This window comes from Protopterus annectens, chromosome 14.part0 (assembly GCF_019279795.1).
Source record: "Protopterus annectens isolate FY-2018-M chromosome 14.part0, PAN1.0, whole genome shotgun sequence".
NCBI classification, from domain to species: domain Eukaryota; kingdom Metazoa; phylum Chordata; order Ceratodontiformes; family Protopteridae; genus Protopterus; species Protopterus annectens.
This window is the reverse complement of record NC_056748.1, coordinates 1,034,360,607-1,034,378,884: the sequence shown is the minus strand read 5'-3', so window position 1 is coordinate 1,034,378,884 and position 18,278 is coordinate 1,034,360,607. Positions and strand designations below refer to the sequence as shown.

The following is an 18,278-nucleotide window of genomic DNA, read 5'->3' as shown; positions in this document are numbered from 1 at the left end:
GAAATCTCTCATGCCCACAGACCAGGAAGCTGACAGTACATTAGCAGAGTATATGCGCAAGTTATTAAATTCTAAACATTTGTTGCAGTTAAATTCTGTTTCAGATAAAGAACAAACCAGACAGTCAGAAGTGGCAGTGCCCCCTGGAGGGTGGATCTGGCTGAAGGTAGTTAAGAAAAAGAACTAGGCATCTCCGAAGTGGGAAGGGCCATATCAAGTACTTTTGTCAACACCCACTGCAGTCAAGATAGCGGAGTGAGCCTCTTGGATCCACCTGACACACTGTAAGTTAGTTAAAAACTTTGAACTGGACAAAAATCTTGTTACATGCCAAGAGCAAAAATGCTCCAGAAGAAACAGGAATGCAGAACAACCCTTTCCTCAGAAGTATTGCATAATCATCCTGTTAACTGTATTAGTGACAATAATCTTTTTGTTGTGGCCTTTTCTTTTCCCAGCCACACAGACTGAACTGAATAAATGTGAAGCGTTACTCATAAACTGGCATCTAAACTTTAACACTTACCAGGCAATTAAATATGTGTATGCTGAGACTTTCAATGTTTCGAATTGCTGGATTTGCACAGTTTTGCCGACAGCATACAGGGGTTATTAATGACTACAGTCCCCCTAGGGGTCAATGAGACCTGGGAAAACTTGATTTATGATACCTCAATCATTACAGCACAAGATAAAATAGCACTGCACTTGTCTGTTCCACAAAAGAGAACTGTGTGTTTTTATAAAAATGATACTGTTCAAGTGGGTTGGAGCAATTGCAATGTGACTGTTCCTTATAGATGTTATACTAAAGGAAACAAAGTAGATCTTTATTGTAATACAAACTATGATTCATTTCTTGGATTGATGCATAAAACACTTGATGAAGTAAAACATAATTCTGTTATTTATAAACAGCTGTCTATAATTGATAGAAAAATGTTTCATGCAGGGCGAGTGTACATTCATAGCAAGGTTACTACTAAAGTAGAGGATTGTTATTTTGTGTGTGGCAGAAAGGCATATAAATGGTTACCTGAGAATTGGTCCGGCAGTTGTTTTTTGGGTTACCTGGTTCCGGTCATATGACACACTGCAGTTTTGCCTCATGGGAAAATTCGAAATGTCCAAGAAGTCGTCAAGAAACCTGTAAATCCAGTGGGACAAATCAATGCGCGTTGGAAAGACCATCACTCTCTAGGTAAAGGACTGACACACATGGACTTGAGTGATAGTGTTATATCGTGGGCAGGCATATTACCAGCATATGGAGCAGTGAAATCGATCTGGGAGCTGAGAAAACTGTCAAAACTTCTCGAAGTAATGAGCAATGCAACTTATTCTGCTCTCGAATTGGTGACTGATGAACTGAATGCTATGAGAACTGTAGTGCTCCAAAACCCCATGGCTCTCGACTTCACCCTAGCGGCGAGTGGTGGTATGTGAGCTTTAATCCAAGAAGAATGCTATTCGTATATTCCTGACCATAAACACGAGATAGACAATCATCTTGAGGTAATTCAGCAAGTGTCGGCCATGACCAAACCAGGCCCAAACCCTCCGACGGACTTTTTCCAGAAATGGTTTGGGGGGTGGGGTACCATCCTAATGAACATCCTGACTGCCAAAATCCAAGACAATAAACTTGTAAAGCAACAAAAAGTGGCAAAAAACGAGCTAAGCAAGCAGACTGGACCACAAATTCTGCAAAAACGATAACGGTTTATTTAAAAGTAAGCGCTGCAAAAATGATAACGGTTATCGTTTTTGCAGAATTTGTGGTCCAGTCTGCTTGCTTTTTGCAACATCCTGACTGCCATTTGTGTAGGTATGCTCCTACTAGGAGTATGTGTTTGTTGTGGTATCCCCTGCATGAAAACACTGATTAAAGACCTTATAGACATATCGGTTTCTGAAACCTTATATCAAAGTACTGAGTTTGAAGAACTATTAAAAGACTAAAATGTTTTCATAAGTTTAAACTGAATGACTCTCTTAACTACAAATCCTGAGTGGAAGAGGTTAGGAGAAGAAAACAAACTGTTCATGCTTATTTTGAAAGTAGAATAAAAGTATTAATAGGGGGGAAATGTTAGAAAAATATGTATTAATGTGTGTATTAGCAATATGCTTAGTGCATATAGAGCTAGAAAAGGTTTAACACATTTATTTTATTTCATTCTGCATAAATCTGTACAAACTGCAGTTGCTTTCTGACCTTGTACTGTTAGCTAAAATCTTGCTTGTGCTTTGGAAATTTACTGAGAAGCAGAGGATTCCTGCTTGCATTAGGAAAATAATGAATAGAACAATACTGCTTATATGAAATTCAGACAAGAAGTTCTGCTGTGTTATGAGAACATACACCGCTGTAGAAGTAACAGATAATTAGGACAAAGCCTGCTTGAAAATATGAACTGCAATCAGCATTTGCTTGTATCTGTATTAGAACAGTACCTTGAAATGTAACACTGTACAATAAAGGTTTGTAAGCGAAGTACTGGTCATCAAGGCCAGGTTTTTCTGAAAAGTTTCTCACAAATCTAGTCACGTCAGCAGAAAATCTGAAGTAACACCTGCTGTAGTACAATGCTTAAAGTTGTGTTTGATTACGTCAGCTTAGAAGGCCATGTCTTGTAAAATAGTACAAGAATGAACATACTTCCTGTTAGTAGTTAGACAAATCCTTGTATTTGCATGTTTTTGTCTCCTTGCTGCAAGTAAATTAAAGTGCCTTAACTGAACCTTACGTGTATTGGTCTTTGAAGTTTTTTCCTTTGACAGACTTCTTGCCAGGCTTCTGGGTATAAAGAAATGCGACCCTCGACCAGCTCCAGAGATGCACAGTCATGCCTCCCTTCAGGAGTGCTGGTAGGGAGAACCACGAAAGGAATCACGGTCCCCCTGGTGAAAGTAGACTTGAAGGCCTCCGCGAAATTGCACAGGCGCATCCAGGAGTGTCTCCTAAGAAAATCTCTGGAATCCGCAGCCCTACTTTCTCCATAGGCTGCATAAGAGATCAGCCTCATTGAGGAGTTGGTAAGGGAATTTAAGGTAGACATCTGTGCATTGACCTTCTGTGCCACAGCATCAGAAATGTTACCCTGTAGAGAATCTCCTAGCTCTTTTAGGAGATCTCTCTGGAGCCTCGTAAAATGTGTCAAGTAGTTCAGCGACCGCAGTGTAAAGGCCGCTGAGGTAAAAACACGCTTCCCATACCTGTCCATAGCCCGGGACGCCTTGTTAGGTGGATGGAAAGTAGAAGTTTCAGCAAGTTCCTTCTTGGTGGCCACTGCCACCACCATGGCATCTACTGAAACGCCTTTAGATAGATACTCCTTGTCAGAGGGGGTGAACAAAAACTTATTGGGTCTCCTTGGGACCAGTTCCACAGTGTCAGGAGTTTCCCCACACCTTTCGACAGACAAGGTCTAATAGCTCATCAAAAGGGGAGACCCGAAAGCCTTCAGGAACACAGACTCCTCATCAAAAGGGGGTTTGGAGGGCCAGCCGCCTCTCTGCTTCAAGATTTCCAGGATATCTGAAAAAGAGATCTTCAGAAGATGACTTAGGGGACCCCTCTGACTCCTCGAGGTCGGTGTCCAACGTGAGAGACTCATCCGGGGAGTCAAGGTGTTTCCTCTTACACAATCTCTTTCTGGCTGGCTCCTCAGGCAAAAACTCTGGGTACACGTCAGAATGTTGGGGACCACTTCTGGAGGTATCCCGAGTCTTAGGGTCTCCGCTGCCCAAGGACAAAGCGTGAACCAAAACTGACACTGGTGCTGGAGGGGGCAGAGTATCGGTGCTGTAAGATGTAGCTGACGACCTGGCCAGCACGCTTCTCATAACCTCGAAGGCTGATCCCCCCGGCTCCGAAGGGGTACTAACTGTAGGGGAAATAGTAGTAGCCCTCAGTGCTGAGGAGATGAGGTCCGAAGCAGATGTCTGGTCCAAGCTCACAGCCGAAGTACCGAGAGGAAGGCTTGGAACCGATGAAGATCGATCCGATCCATCCCCCTCGGGTCTGACTGGAGAACTGTGGACCCTCGACCCCGTGGATGAAGCCGACAAGGCCGGAGCAGAAATCAGAACAGAGAGGCCAGGCGAGGCTACTGGAACTGACCTAAATGGCTCTCTATGGAACCGACAACTCTGGCTCCGAAGGCCGGGAAAGGCTCAGAGGAGGAACAACAAAGGATGAAGAGGCCATAGGCTCCGAAGCCGAATGGGTCGGAGCTGAAATCAATTTGGCCAACAATGATGACTGAAGCAGTTTCTTCACCACCCTATCAATGTCCTCATTGGAAAGGGTCCTAGAAGACCTGGAAGATAAAGTAGGATATCTGGATCTCCCTACAGCAGGGGACTTGCGTGAAGGAGAACCCGGTCGAAAAACTGGAGACCGGCTCTGAACCAAAATATCTGTGACCGGCTCCAAAAGGCTGGGAGCCGATACAGACTTAGTCAAGAGACTACATTCTTTCGGCACCGATGACAATGGAACCGAAGAAGGAGAAGCTGTTCTAGTAACTTTCTCTGGCGACTCCGAAGAAACAGATGGAGCCGGAGAGTGTTTCTTGGAAGTCATTTTGTCCTTTTTAGCTGGAGAGGGTAATGCACTGGAAGACTTAGCCAAGTCTTCCTCGGAGTGTTTAAGCACCCCTTCAAAATGCGCTTGTTCTTCCTCTCCTGTAGCACACAGGGACTAAAGGAATGACGAAACAAGCTGGACTCTTGGAGGTGAAGAGTCCCCAAGCAGTACACGCACACAGAGTGCCCATCAGTTAAAAACATTTTATTGCTGCATTCAACACACTTTTTAAAGCCTGAAGGCCTGTGATCTTTGGACATGCTGAAAGGAACAAATTAATATGTACACGCACTAGACCTAACTAACCAGGAAAAACAGCCTCCAACTCAAATGGCCAAGAAACCAGCAGGAAAACAAGGAGGACTAGGTCCTCTAACTTAAACGGGCCTAGCCCAGGGAAACAAAGGCAGGAAAGCACCACTAGCCAGACAAAGCCAGACACCACACTAAACTCTAACAGAATGGAGCACCAAACCAAAAACCACACAGAAATAATGGGGAGGACTACGGGCCTAGCCCGTGGGAAAAGAAAACGAACGGGATACCCAAACAGCCAGACAAGGGCACAAAAAACAGCTAGAGAAACAAATACAGGTGGTAAAATACCACTACCACATACAGCTATGAAAATAGCTTTTTTGAGCAACAAGTCAAAAGTTTATAAAAATTTTATAAACAATATACTTAGCCATGGTGAAAAGCGAGACCACGTCTGAGCTTAACGAGCGGCATACGAGATCTGGGGAATAGATCTGTTGCACGATGAGATACCTCTTACCCACGAGCTAATTGAAGACTTCGAGCTAGAGTATGGCCGAGCTGGAGCCGAGGTTCAGCTCTGAACCCACAGGTAAGAATGAAGGCGAGATTGGACTACATAACATCATTTAGTCTAATTAACAAGCAAACATTTTGTGACATATTTGTGGTTGTTTTTGCAATGGAAAATTTTCTTGGACAATATGATAGAAATTAAGACTTTAGCCAGTGGTATCTTTTTTGTGATAAAAGCATTTAACAGGGAAACAAAAAAGAAAACTCTTGTACAATTTCAGAGGTAGAAAGACTTTGAAAGGACATTTGAACATTTTATGTAAAGTAGTACTGTACATTGCAAAGGTTTATGACAAAAGAGGTTTATGAACTGGAGGCTATGATTGTAGTATTGTGTTAAAAACAGAAAGAGAAAAAAATTATACATATACCAATCATGATAAATGGGGATAGGGGTGTCGTAAAATACTGGGGACAACTGAAAACATATTTTTGTGTGCGTGACATTTGATAAGTAACTGTGACAAAAGAAAATGTTCTATTCATGGGGAAGTGGGATATGATGCAAAAAAATATGAATTGAAATGTTATGTAAAAAATTGGACATTTATGGATTGATTGCAAAAATGAAAATGAGTAAGGACAGAGAGAAAAAATGAACTAAGAGAAGACATTTTAGTAGTAGACGAAGAAAAAATAGAAAAATAGAAAAAAAATAGTAGAGGACATAGAAGAAGGTTCTGAAATAAGTGAAGAAAATGACAAATTGGGAAGTAGTAAAAGAAAAAAAAAGAATTCCATTGGTAAAATACAGAAAAAGAAAATTTAAAAGGATAAGTACAAAAGAAAAAAGAGAGGACATGGATTAAAACATTTATCTACAGCTAATGACTGTATTATGAATTAAGGTGGTTGACTCACAGACACAAGGTACAGTGTTTGATTCTCACCTTTGAGGAGGAAATGGTCTAGGCTTATAATGGCCTATTATAAAAGCTATCCCAGTTCTTTGCTATGAACATATTATGAAACTATGAATCTAAGGAAAAATAAATTTTTTGAGTGGTTTCTGTAAATGTGAATAGTATTACAAATATAGTAAGAAGACTAGGGATTTTGGAATGGTGTAATATGAGTCATGTAGATGTAATTATATTAAAAGATACAAGAGTTTTAACCAGTGAAGAAAGATTATAAACAAGGAAACTATGGGGAGGAAAGATGATCTGAAATTTGTGAAATGAGATATATTCTGGAATAGCTGTATTCCATAGAAAGAAATTAAATACATTAGATGTAACGTTGGCGAAAATGGGAAGGTTTACCAATGTAGATTTAAAATGGAAAGAACAAGTATATAGAATTATAACATTACATTCATATACTAATTGTCAAGAAAGGGAAGGCTTATTTCATGATATTTTGACTATGCAGTGATAAACATGAGTATTATAACAGGAAACTTTAATTCTGATTTAAGGAAAGTGTTAAAAAAAAGAAAAATATTTAAAAAAAAAGTTATAAGATGTGGTAAGTTAAAGTTCATGGACTTACAAAATAGGTATATATAGAACTGAAATAGATGTTATAGTATCAAAAGGTTTAGTTATAGGAGAAGGGGAGGTAGTTGAAGCAGGTGTTTCTGATCATTTTGCAGTATGACTAGAGATAAGGGAAACTAGGAATATATAAAATAAACAAAGGAATAAAAGGATAAATGAGAAAGCATAGAAAGAGATTAATAATATCGATATGGAAAAATCATATTACTGTCAGAACATTTTATAAAAACTGGTCTGAATGGTAGATGATATTTCAGGAAAAATACAAAAAATGTCTTTACAGTGGCAGTACGATGTGATAAAAGTAGAGAAAGAAAACTATAAAAGAACATATGATGTGTTGGAAGATTTAGAACATAATGCTAGAAAGTACTTTGACAAAGTAAAAGAATTACATGAACAAAATCAAGAAAAATACAAGAACTGTTATATAACCAAATATATATTTTTTACAAGGAAAAATAGAAGTATCAAGTTTCTTAAACAGATTAGTAAAGGGAAAGCGGTCTTGTAATGCCAGAAATATAAAATATAAAAGGAAAAATAGAAGAAACTCAGGAAAATATTTTGGATAGTGTAGATCAATGTGTACAACAAAAGTTTAAAGAAAAAAGAAGGTAGTGAATAAAACTTGGAAAGTAAAAAAGTTAACAGTAAAAGAGAGAGTTGGAAAAGGAAGCTAGATGAAGTATTAGGACAAGTATAAATATAGATTTGGATGCAGGACAGATGGACTAAGGTATGAAATGTATAAGCATTTAAGGGACTGGCAAAAATAAATTTTTAAAGATTTTGAATAAATGGTTAAATGAAGGCTTTTATGTATAAAGAATTATGTAGTGGAATACTTAAATTCATATGGAAGGAAGGTAGAAGACAATTTAAAAAATGGAGACCGATAGTACTGAATAACAATGATTAAAAAATCTTTATGAAAATAATACAAAACAGATTTGAAACTAAAATGGAAAACATTATGGAAGATAGTATGTACAGTATAAAGGGGAAGGGTTGTTAAGAATTATTAATGATAGAGAAGTTGTGGATGATGATATGAATAAAAAAATAAAATCATGAAAGGAGACCATAATAATGTATTTGACACAACTGGGACATGAAATCTTATGGATAATTATGAAAGAATACAATACAAGTGAGAAAGCGCATTGCAGTAATAAAGTCAAAATACTTGTAAAATGGCTGGTTAAGCCAAGAGGTACATATGAAGACTGGTGTAAGACAGGGATTCCGAATGAGTTGTATACTCTGCATCAGTTATGAATATGATGTTATGTGAAATTACAAAATGAAGAAGGTAGATAACACCAAAGAGTTAAGAATTCCAGTTTTGTTATCATATGTAGATGACATTATAATAATTGCAAAAAACAAAACTTGGATACAAGTAGTAATAATTTGCACAAATAAGTATCTAGAGGTGAGAGACATGGCTTTAAATAACGAGAAAAGTAAATGTTTAAGTGATGTAGTAAAGATAGGGGGGTATATATTTTACAATGAATTAAATTTCTGTGCTAGGTATACAATTTGGAACTAAAGCTGCAAGTCAAATTCAATGGGAAAAAAACAATAGAAGAAATGAAACAAACCTATTTTTCTGGACAACATAAATTACCACTTGAAAAAGGCATATTTTAAAAAATACAGTACTGATGGGAACAAAATAACATATTTAGCAAGTGTAGTTATATTGTCAGCAGTATTTGAATAGGAATTATTGCAGACATTTTTTTTTCATTTATCTGGGGTTCTAGATTAAACCCAGTGAAAGAGGAGTTTTGTATTTGAATAAAGGAGAAGGTGGTTTTGGGTTAATTAACCCAGTGGTATATTCTGCTTCATTAAATTTGTAGAAAGTGTTAAAGTGGATAGATGAAAAAGATGACATATTAGTAGTAAAACTGTATAAATATAAGCATGATAAATTTTGGGGTATTGTAATAGAGACAAAGAATGTGTAAGTGAAGAAATAAAATGTTACCAAGAAAAAATATTTTGTGAAAATTAAAAATTGATGATATAGAAGAAGATAGAAAATATGGTATAGGAATTTAATGATAAAACAGTACTATGTAAAACTATGGGAAAAGCTAGCTGATAGAAAAATTAAAGCTATAAAAATAAGACAGTGGTGTAATCAGAAAGTAGAATCTGAAGATTTTTTGTGGACACTGACACTGATAACACAAATTTGCCAGTAAAAGGAATCCTGTCATATAAAAAAGAAAAGTGATAGAATATGTTTACATTGTCAGGAAGAAAACACTATGGAACATGTATGTTTGAAATGTAAAAAATTATGGGGAAAACTATGTATAGAAGATTTCTTTAAGATATAAAAGACATGGATAAATATGATTAAATGTAGATATTATAAGAGTAGAAGCAAAGAATGTCAAAAAAATAAATAAGTTATTTAATGTTATATGGGTTATATAAAATAAAAGAATAGATGAAATTGTTTAATGAAAAAATGGATTTTAGCAACAATATTAAGTAAAATCAGATGGTTATGGAAAGAAGCGGGGCTCTAATAGGAATGGAAATGTACTTTGATTGTAAATAAAATTATGAAAATGTGTAGAGATATTTGTTATATTCTTTCATTTTATATAGCCCATATAACATAAAATAACTTATTTATTTTTTGACATATTTTTTCTATATTTCTAAATGTTTTATAAATAAGAGTTATTTTTGTATATAAATGAAGGCTCCTAATTTTATAACTACCGCCAACTCAAGCAGATGGGGCTTCAGGTTAATACTTTATCGAAAAGACAGGACACTCAGGAGTGCAGCACCCCCCATGCTGCACTGCAGTGTCAGCATTTGATCTATCTGGTGTGGGAATTGAACCCACACAGCCTTCCGCACCAAAGGTGAGTGTGCTACCTGTTGCGCCAGTGGCACTGCAATAATAATATATAGAAGTGAGAAATGAGAGAATATTCTGATGCCAAAATAGAGAAATAGAATGAGATGAGGAGGTGTAATGTGCAGGAGGGAAAATTAAGGACATGGAGACAGAGTTGATTATTGATACAGAAAGATGAGAATGTTATGGAAGGACACCAGAGAGGAAATAGTAGCTGTTGGCTGAAGAGGTAGAACAGCATACATAGTAGTATGGTATTATTAACATAAAAGTCTCTGCTGATGTTTGACCATTTCTACCTGCTAAGATAAGGAGATGTTAATGAATAGGGAGAAGTCATAATTGTATTTATGTAGTCATGCATCTGTTTTGAGGGTTGTGCAGTTACAAGTACAGATATTCATATATATATATATATATATATATATATATATATATATATATATATATATATATCTACATATATATATATATATATATATATATATATATATATATATATATATATATATATACATATATTCCCCATTGCATACAGAACTGCTTGATTTATTTGATCTTGGGTTGAGAGTTACTGGAGGTTCTTATTAACCACAACCAAAAAAACGATAGATGGCTTGTTGCAAGAGGCTACTGAACTTGAAAAAATTATTCATGATTATTTATTGTTTAACCAATTTGAAGATAACTATAACAATTTTTTTTCTCCACTGATAAAATCATTATGGATACCCAAGTTCGAAAAGAGAAAAAGTTTGAGCGTGACCCTATTGATTATTGCAATGGACTGGCTTATCCGAAACCTCCTGGCAACTTGGTTCCACCTAATGAAACCCCTTTGGCTTCCAATCAGGGTGAAGATGACGCTGAGCACTCAAGCCTGGCCCCTTTAGAGTGAGATCCTCCCAGACGGTCAGAGAGGATCAGGAACAGTCAGAATTTCAACCAGGGCCCAGTATGGAGAGAGACCAACTGGAATGGCATTCATACACGCCAATTTTGGAGGAAGAGAAACCGCCATTACTTTTTCCAAATGATGATGGGAGAGATGTGAGGGATTCCTTTTCGTCAGCCCTTGGCTGTTTGGACAATATTAGAAACAGCAAAGGTTACTTTGCCATTTATAATTACACTTGTAACCACTACGATTCTGCAATGGCTGATTTATTACGTAGAGGTTTTAATTTTGGTCCTACTACCCATACCAAAATAGAGAACCTCACTATCGATTTAAAGTTATTTTTATGTAAAATAAATTGTAAATAATTCTTTAGAGAAAACGCTTGTTCTAATTTTGATGACACATTAAGTAGTGTTTTCAACCCCCCCCCCCATTAGCATTGCCCTTACTGGCTTTTGAGAAACTTTGTGACTTTGAGTTCAAGGCATTGTTAGCAAAGACTAATTGTAAGGCTAACAATAATCTTTCTGTTGTAGAAAATGATCTTTTGAAACAGTTATGTAGTAACAAGTCTATTTGGGTTATGAAACCCGATTGGGGGGGGGTTGTAATAATGAACGCAGATGATTATTTGAATAAAATGCTTTTGCATTTGTGTAATAGCAATTTTTATGAGGAGGTTTCTCTTAATATGGTGAACATTGCCCATGCTAGAATTGATTGGAAATTACAAGATATGTTGGACCAAGGTCCGTTCGCCTCTTGGTCTTTTTTGGTTGTAAAATTTCTGTGTATAGCCTCCATATTTGGTTTGCCCAAGATCCACAAGGACCTGAGGGACCCACCCTTAAGACCCATTATGAATGCTTCCAAATCTAAGACACATTCTTCAGCGAGATATGTGGACATTAAATTGAAAAATGTTATGGAGAGGTATTCACATATTTGTAGAGTCTCTTGGGTTTTTTAAGCAAGGTTTCACAGGTTAGTTACGATGATAACCTGATTTTTTTGTACAATTGATCTTGTTTAATGTAATTCCCCATGATGTGGGTCTCGAATGGTCTCATGATTTTTTAGTGGAGATGGGCACTTTTGTTAACAATGAGATGAATACTTTGGATTTGTTGATGGAACTTGTTCTAAAAAACAACTTATTTTTTGGATGGGCATTAGTTTGTCCAAAAGAAAGGTGTAGCAATGGGGGCACCTTTTGCCCCCATTTTTGCAAATATTGTCATGCTATATTGGGAAAGGAAATTTGTGCTCAATTTATTTGGTCCTTCTCCACCCTGGGGGTTATATATGAGATTCCTGGATGACATCATTATTTTTTGGAAGGAAACAGAAGCTAAATTACAGCAGTTTGATTATTTAAATCAAACTACCCCTTTTTTACTTTCACTGCCACTTGGAGTAAAACTGACATTTCTTATTTGGATGTCCACCTCTCCAAAGACATAGTTAACAGATTTGTCAGCACAATCTATAGGAAACCTACTTATTCTAATTTTTATTTACATTTTGACAGTTGCCATCGTGCTCATCACAAAAAGGGTATAGTGAAGGCTCAGTTTGTTCGTCTCACCAGGATGACATCTGATGATGCACACTTTGGGAGGGAAGCGAACTTTCTCATGGACATGTTTCTATCTAGAGGTTACTCTAAAGTTTTAGTTGAGACAGTATGTTCTGCAGTTACTAAAAAAAGGATGAATTTTTTTATCTGCCGCTTTTTTCTGTTCAGGCCAATAACATATCAGCACCAATTTTGGATGTTGATATGAGCTTGAGAAGGGACTATAATTCGTCCTTTATTACTATTTTTACTCCTGAGTGTTCACAAGTATACAAGATTTTGAACACTTATTGGCACATTTGTGGCATTTATAACTAGTTTAAAGTAATATATAAAAATGGGGTTAGGATGGTATACTGAAGGGGAAGATGTTTTAAGGAAATATTAGAAGCTACTACTGTAAACATCTTATTGAACTGGATAAAATCTATGTGAATGGGATTTGTAATCATGTACATTTTCATTGTAATTGTAACACCAAGGGTATTGTGTACCTTGCCCTTTGCAAATCCTGCAATTGTTTTTACGTTGGGAAGACACAAAGAAAGTTCAGGGAGCATGTTTATGAACACATTCTGGACATTGGGAAAGGTAATAATAATGCTTTGTCAAAACATGTCTCTGAAAATCTGAACCATGAATTTAGGTTTATTGGAATTGACCATGTGTCTAGTGATGTCAGGGGAGGTCCTTGGAATGATATTTTAGAACTTAAGTAACTCAGATGGCAAGTTAAATTAAATGCATGTTTTTTTTCTGGGTTAAATAAGTGTTTGTTTATTGTGTTTTGAAGCTTTGTTCATATTGTATTTAATTTAAATATTTTAATATTTTTTATGTTTGATTTTAAATATTTTTTTTGGATGATCGCTAATTGATTCATTTAGTCACATGATTAATTGGAGGAATATTTAAGTGTGGGAAGTTACTGTGTTTAACTCTGAAGAAGTCTGTGGATAAAAGCAGATAAAAGTGCTAAGTTTTTATTAAATCTGGTTTTCTGTATCTTAGTGTTGCTTTGCTCATTTGTTCCTTAAATGTATTTCTTGGTTTGTGAAAATGTCTACAGTTGTTCAAATTTCAGGTCATCAGTTGTCATACCTACTAGATAAGTATGGGGCCTGACTTCTACAGGGGGTGTTATCAGAGGATGTTACTGAGAAATGTTGCTTGAGGCGTGTAAGGACTTTTAGAAGATTTTTTTTTTTTTTAGATAGAGTATAAGCTGAGAGTTATTGAGCCAGCTTTCAAATGATGAAAATTACTCTTGGGTGATGTTTTGTAGAATAATTGGGCTACTGACAGAGATTAAAGTGGAATTATCTGCACAGTGTATGAGGGATTCATGACATTTGGTGGAGTATAGATTGTTGGTAAATATGTTGAAAAATGGTAGCCCCAGTATGGAACCTTGGGGAACACCTGTTTGGATGGGTAGGAAGGATGAGTCAGAATTAATCCATTTAATATATTGGAGTCTATTGGAAAGGCAGCTGGAGAACCAGTTGGTGGAGGTGTTTGACAGGCCAAGTGAAGGGAGTTATTTTAGAAGTAAGCTGTTGGATATGGTATCGAAGTCCTCAGACAATTCCAGTAACATGGCAGAACCCAGCTGGCCTTTACTGGTTAGGTTAACAATGTTGGTGAAGTTTAGGGGAGCAGTGGTAGTGCTATGGCCCGGTCTTAAACCATGTTGTGTGGGGGTAAGGAAGTTTGTATATTTGTTTGCAAATTAATTATTAATTCATTACGAATGCATTTTTTCAAGGAATTTTGAAAGGGGGAGAGAATGGCAATGGGTCTAAAATTGGATACATCATTGGAGGTACCTCCCTTGGGAAGTGAGATGATGGAAGTGTGTGTCCCCCCCCCTCCCATATAAGGCTAGGGCATATAATTAATAGACCAATCTTTTGAGAATAGATAGTTGGAATAAAATCTGTGCGCTACTATTTTTAGGAAATCACCAGGAATTCCATCTGGAGTTAGTTGTACTCAGTTTAATTTGTTTGAGGTATTTGATTGTTATGTTGGGTACTGGTTGAAAGGAAAAATTGAGTATTAATGAAATTAGGGGGAGAGACTGAATGCATTCAGACTATTAGAGGAGGTTGATTTCTTGAGTTTGGTTGTGAAGTAATTCAGCAAGGCTAGAGTTAAAGTGATCAGTTGTTTCTTCTGGTGAGCAGTGAGGGTTGGGGTTTGGTTGTCCATTGGAGCCAGGGTATAGTATTTCAGATATGGTGACCCAGAATTGTCTAGAATTTTTGTAGCATCTATTCTGCAAATTGGAGTAATAAAGTATCTTGTCACTTCTGGTCTGGCATTTGGCTTTATTTCATACTTGTTTATATCGTTGAAGATTTTCTGTTTTATTATTGAGCCATGCATCCCAGGCTTTATCTCTTTTCCTCATTTTCCTGGTGGTAGGCATAATCTAGTGGCAAGATTTTAAGATATTCCAGTTGTGAGATTGTAGTGAAGCATTAAAACAGTTCTGGTTCAAAGCTGTATTGTTGTGAGAGGATTTACATACGTGTTCCCTGGGAAAAGCATGGCATTATCTTGTGGCATATATGGGCAGGTGGTCTGTAAGTGTGCTTCTAAGGTGCCATGGGAGCTTATATTGTTATGGTGACTTGTTGATTACCACTTTAGGGTGAAAGTTTTACAATTTTTCAGGTTAGGTCTGGTAGGATCCTTGATAAGTTGGAAAAAAATTGTATAGGTTTATACTAAAAGTTGTTATCTCAGAGGTGAGACTTGACCAGTCGATGTTAACATTGCCTAGTATTGTCTCTGTGTGCAAATTGTCAGATCTCCAGGACAGGATGTCTTCCAATGTGCTCATATTGTCTCCAGGTAGGATATAAAGGGCTACCATACATATTGCTTTATGTGCATAGTGGAAGAAGGGTATGGGAGATGGGAAAGGTGACAGGCTTATGCTATTGTGATAAATTGTCAAAGTAAACTTTACTGTCATTTAGAACTACACATGTGTAGCCTAAATTAAATTTTGTGAATCAGCTCAAGTCTTGAGATTACAAAGGAAAGTGAAACACATACAAGTAGAGGAATAAACATATCTAACAAATACAGTACTACTCCCAATACACGCAAGAAACAGCAGAGATATTTACCAACATTCATATATGAAAAGAATACTCTACTGAGCTAAATTACCTACCGTATTTAAAGTAATACAAAACACACTACAGATTGAAATGCCTAAGTTATTTGTCTAATATTGCACTTGAGTGATTTAAAGTATATAATAAATAAATATTGCACGAACTTGGAATATATGTAAGTATATATTGCACAAATAAATAAAAATTGACTTGTGTCCAGACCCCTGGGACTAGTGCCAGAGTTCAGAAGTCTAATCAGTAGGGTAGAAACTGTTACTGAATCTTGTAGTCCAGCAGGAGATACTTGAGATATCTCCTGCCTGATGCCAGATGTTTAAAACAGTCCATGTGCAGGATGTGTTGTCCTGTATTATTTCGGGGTCCTTTCAGATGCTTCTTGCAGAATAAAGATGTATCGATGGAAGACTGGAACCGGTTACCTTCTTTACAACCCTCACCACTCTTTGTAGTGCCTTCCTTTCTGTAACTGTACAGTTTTCCAAACCACACTGTAAAGTTGCAGGTGAGGATGTTCTCTATTGCACCTCTATAGAAGGTGGAGAGAGAATGAGGAAAAAGCTTAGCTTTTTTCAGCCTTCATAAAAAGCGAAGGCATTGGTGCACTTTCTTGACCAGTTGGATGGTGTTTCTCAACCACGAGAAGTCTATCTGCTGTAAGGTTGTTAAACCTGCGGTGGGGGGGGGGGGGGTCTGTGTTACTGATATTAGGTTTTAGCCAAGATTCTTAATGTCTTACTGCTAATATGTCAGGGGAGTGATATTTTATCCATGTGTGCAGTTCTGGAATTTTGTTTATAGGCTCATATGGAACATATTGTTTTTTAGTTGCTATTTTTTATTTTGCTGGGAGAGGAATTTAGGTTTTCAGGCAGAGCTGATTTACTATTTGTGGATTATGTTGGTGCCAGAGAGGTTACAGGGCTGGGATAAATGTCATCTGCAAGGATTAGATTCAGTAGTACACTTACGTGAATGTGTTGGTTAAGTTTTTGTGGAACTGCTGGTGATAGCTTTGAACTGTTTTTGGAGGTATGGAGTATTTTAGGTTTAATGTGGTTTGTGTAGTAATTTTTATATGCGAGGACCTGTAATGAACAAGATGGATAAAGGGATTAAAGTATAATGACGTGTCTTTATGTAATCAATAAAATATTAAGAGTTGGGTTTGGTAAGACGGAGAGCAAGTTAATAATATGAGTATGAGGGAGGTTAGAGTGAGACACTGTATCATGGTGGGGAGTTTATACAAGTGTGGACTGATATTGAACAGGATGGATGAAGGGGTTACATTGTAATCATGTGTCATTGAGTGATTTAAATAATACTATGGATATAATAAATAAATATTGCACGAACTTGGAATATATGTAAGTAAGGTAGTCAGGAGGTTGTGTTTGGTAAGATGTAGAGCAGGCTAATAACATGAGTATGAGGGAGGTTCGAGTGAGACATTGTATCATAAAAATGAAGAGAGACTACTTGTATTTCTAACCAAGTAATGTGATGAGGTGCTGGCAGACAGATGAACCCAATACATTCACCGAATCTGCAGCAGTACGAAGAAGCTAAACTTCCTTAGTGTTATCACGCATCTGGAGTACCAAAAAAAGCTACATTTCACCAATGTACCTTGCTTCTGAGAGTGTACCTTTAATGCTCTGCACAACTACATATGTTTCATATTTGAAAGGAGAATAAATCAATAAAGAAGAAATATGGTGATTAAGGGACAGCACTGACTGACTATACTGGGAAGTCAATAATTATTATTATTATTATTATTTTTTAATCTGCTAAACAGAAGTCTGATAAGCACAAACAAGTCCCTATTTTCTGGGTTGATCAAGGAGCAGTGCTTGGTTAAGTGGCACACCTAAGAGGTACACACAGTTTGTACGTGCAGAATGAAGGACTCAAACTAAGGACGACAGGATGAAGATCTTTAATGGCTGGTAGCAATTACCATCTCTGGTAAACTGACAGCAGAAAGGAAGAGATAGGGACATGATACAGACATTCAAATATTTACTGATAAAGTTAGAATAGCAGAGACAGTACTAGAGGTGATCAGAGGAAGTTGTTTTTGTCACTGCAAAAATGTGTTATTTTTGTGGACCAGTCTTATATTGAAGCTGACATTAAAAATGGGAAGGTTTAAAACTGAACATTTTTACAATGTATGGGGACAGGTTATGTGTGGTTATCGTGCAAACAGCTATTGGTAAACGAATGACACTAGGTGAAAGTATTACACTGTGGGATCTAATGATATTTCTCTGCCAACCACAACTACATTATGACAACCAAAACAGTATTTTGAAGCAAAAGCTGATGTTACTTTACTTAAAATGAATAGTACAACAAATTCAACTTACCTTTGCATCTAGACGTTGTAGATATGAGCAGATGTATTCTATGCTGGCTCCAAATGGATGAACATGAAGAAATGTTGAAATTATACCTGAGAAAAATACATATTTATTATGGTAAACCAAGCTGACTTTGGTTAAATAACACAATTTCTTTAAAGTGGATTATTTTTTATATTTATAGGGAAATGTTAAAAATAATCTGTATTTATTTTCATGGTTGGTCTAATTGCTATAGCATCAAAGACTTCTGTATCTAATTTACACATAAAGAACATTACCACTCTGTGTGAATCTGTAATCTGTTTGTCAGCCTGTGGAACACTCTTCCTTTCCTTTCCTATCCATTTATGTCATTTGGGTTTCACACCTGATTTACTGCTCTGCAGTCACAGCATCTCTTATGTTTTAATAGCGAAAAGCTCTTTCATATTTTGATACCTCT

At 36.7% G+C, this 18,278-nt stretch overlaps 1 protein-coding gene across 4 annotated transcripts in view; it reads right to left on the bottom strand.

The window, feature by feature from the left end:
• Nucleotides 1-18,278, bottom strand: part of LOC122789409 (ecto-NOX disulfide-thiol exchanger 2-like) — a 3,915,450-nt gene that overhangs the window by 10,868 nt on the left and 3,886,304 nt on the right. For all 4 annotated transcript variants that reach the window (XM_044056835.1, XM_044056836.1, XM_044056837.1 and 1 more), the window contains one exon: nucleotides 17,840-17,925. In XM_044056835.1, coding sequence (XP_043912770.1) covers nucleotides 17,840-17,925 — 86 coding nt within the window. The remainder of the gene's footprint in view (nucleotides 1-17,839; nucleotides 17,926-18,278) is intronic.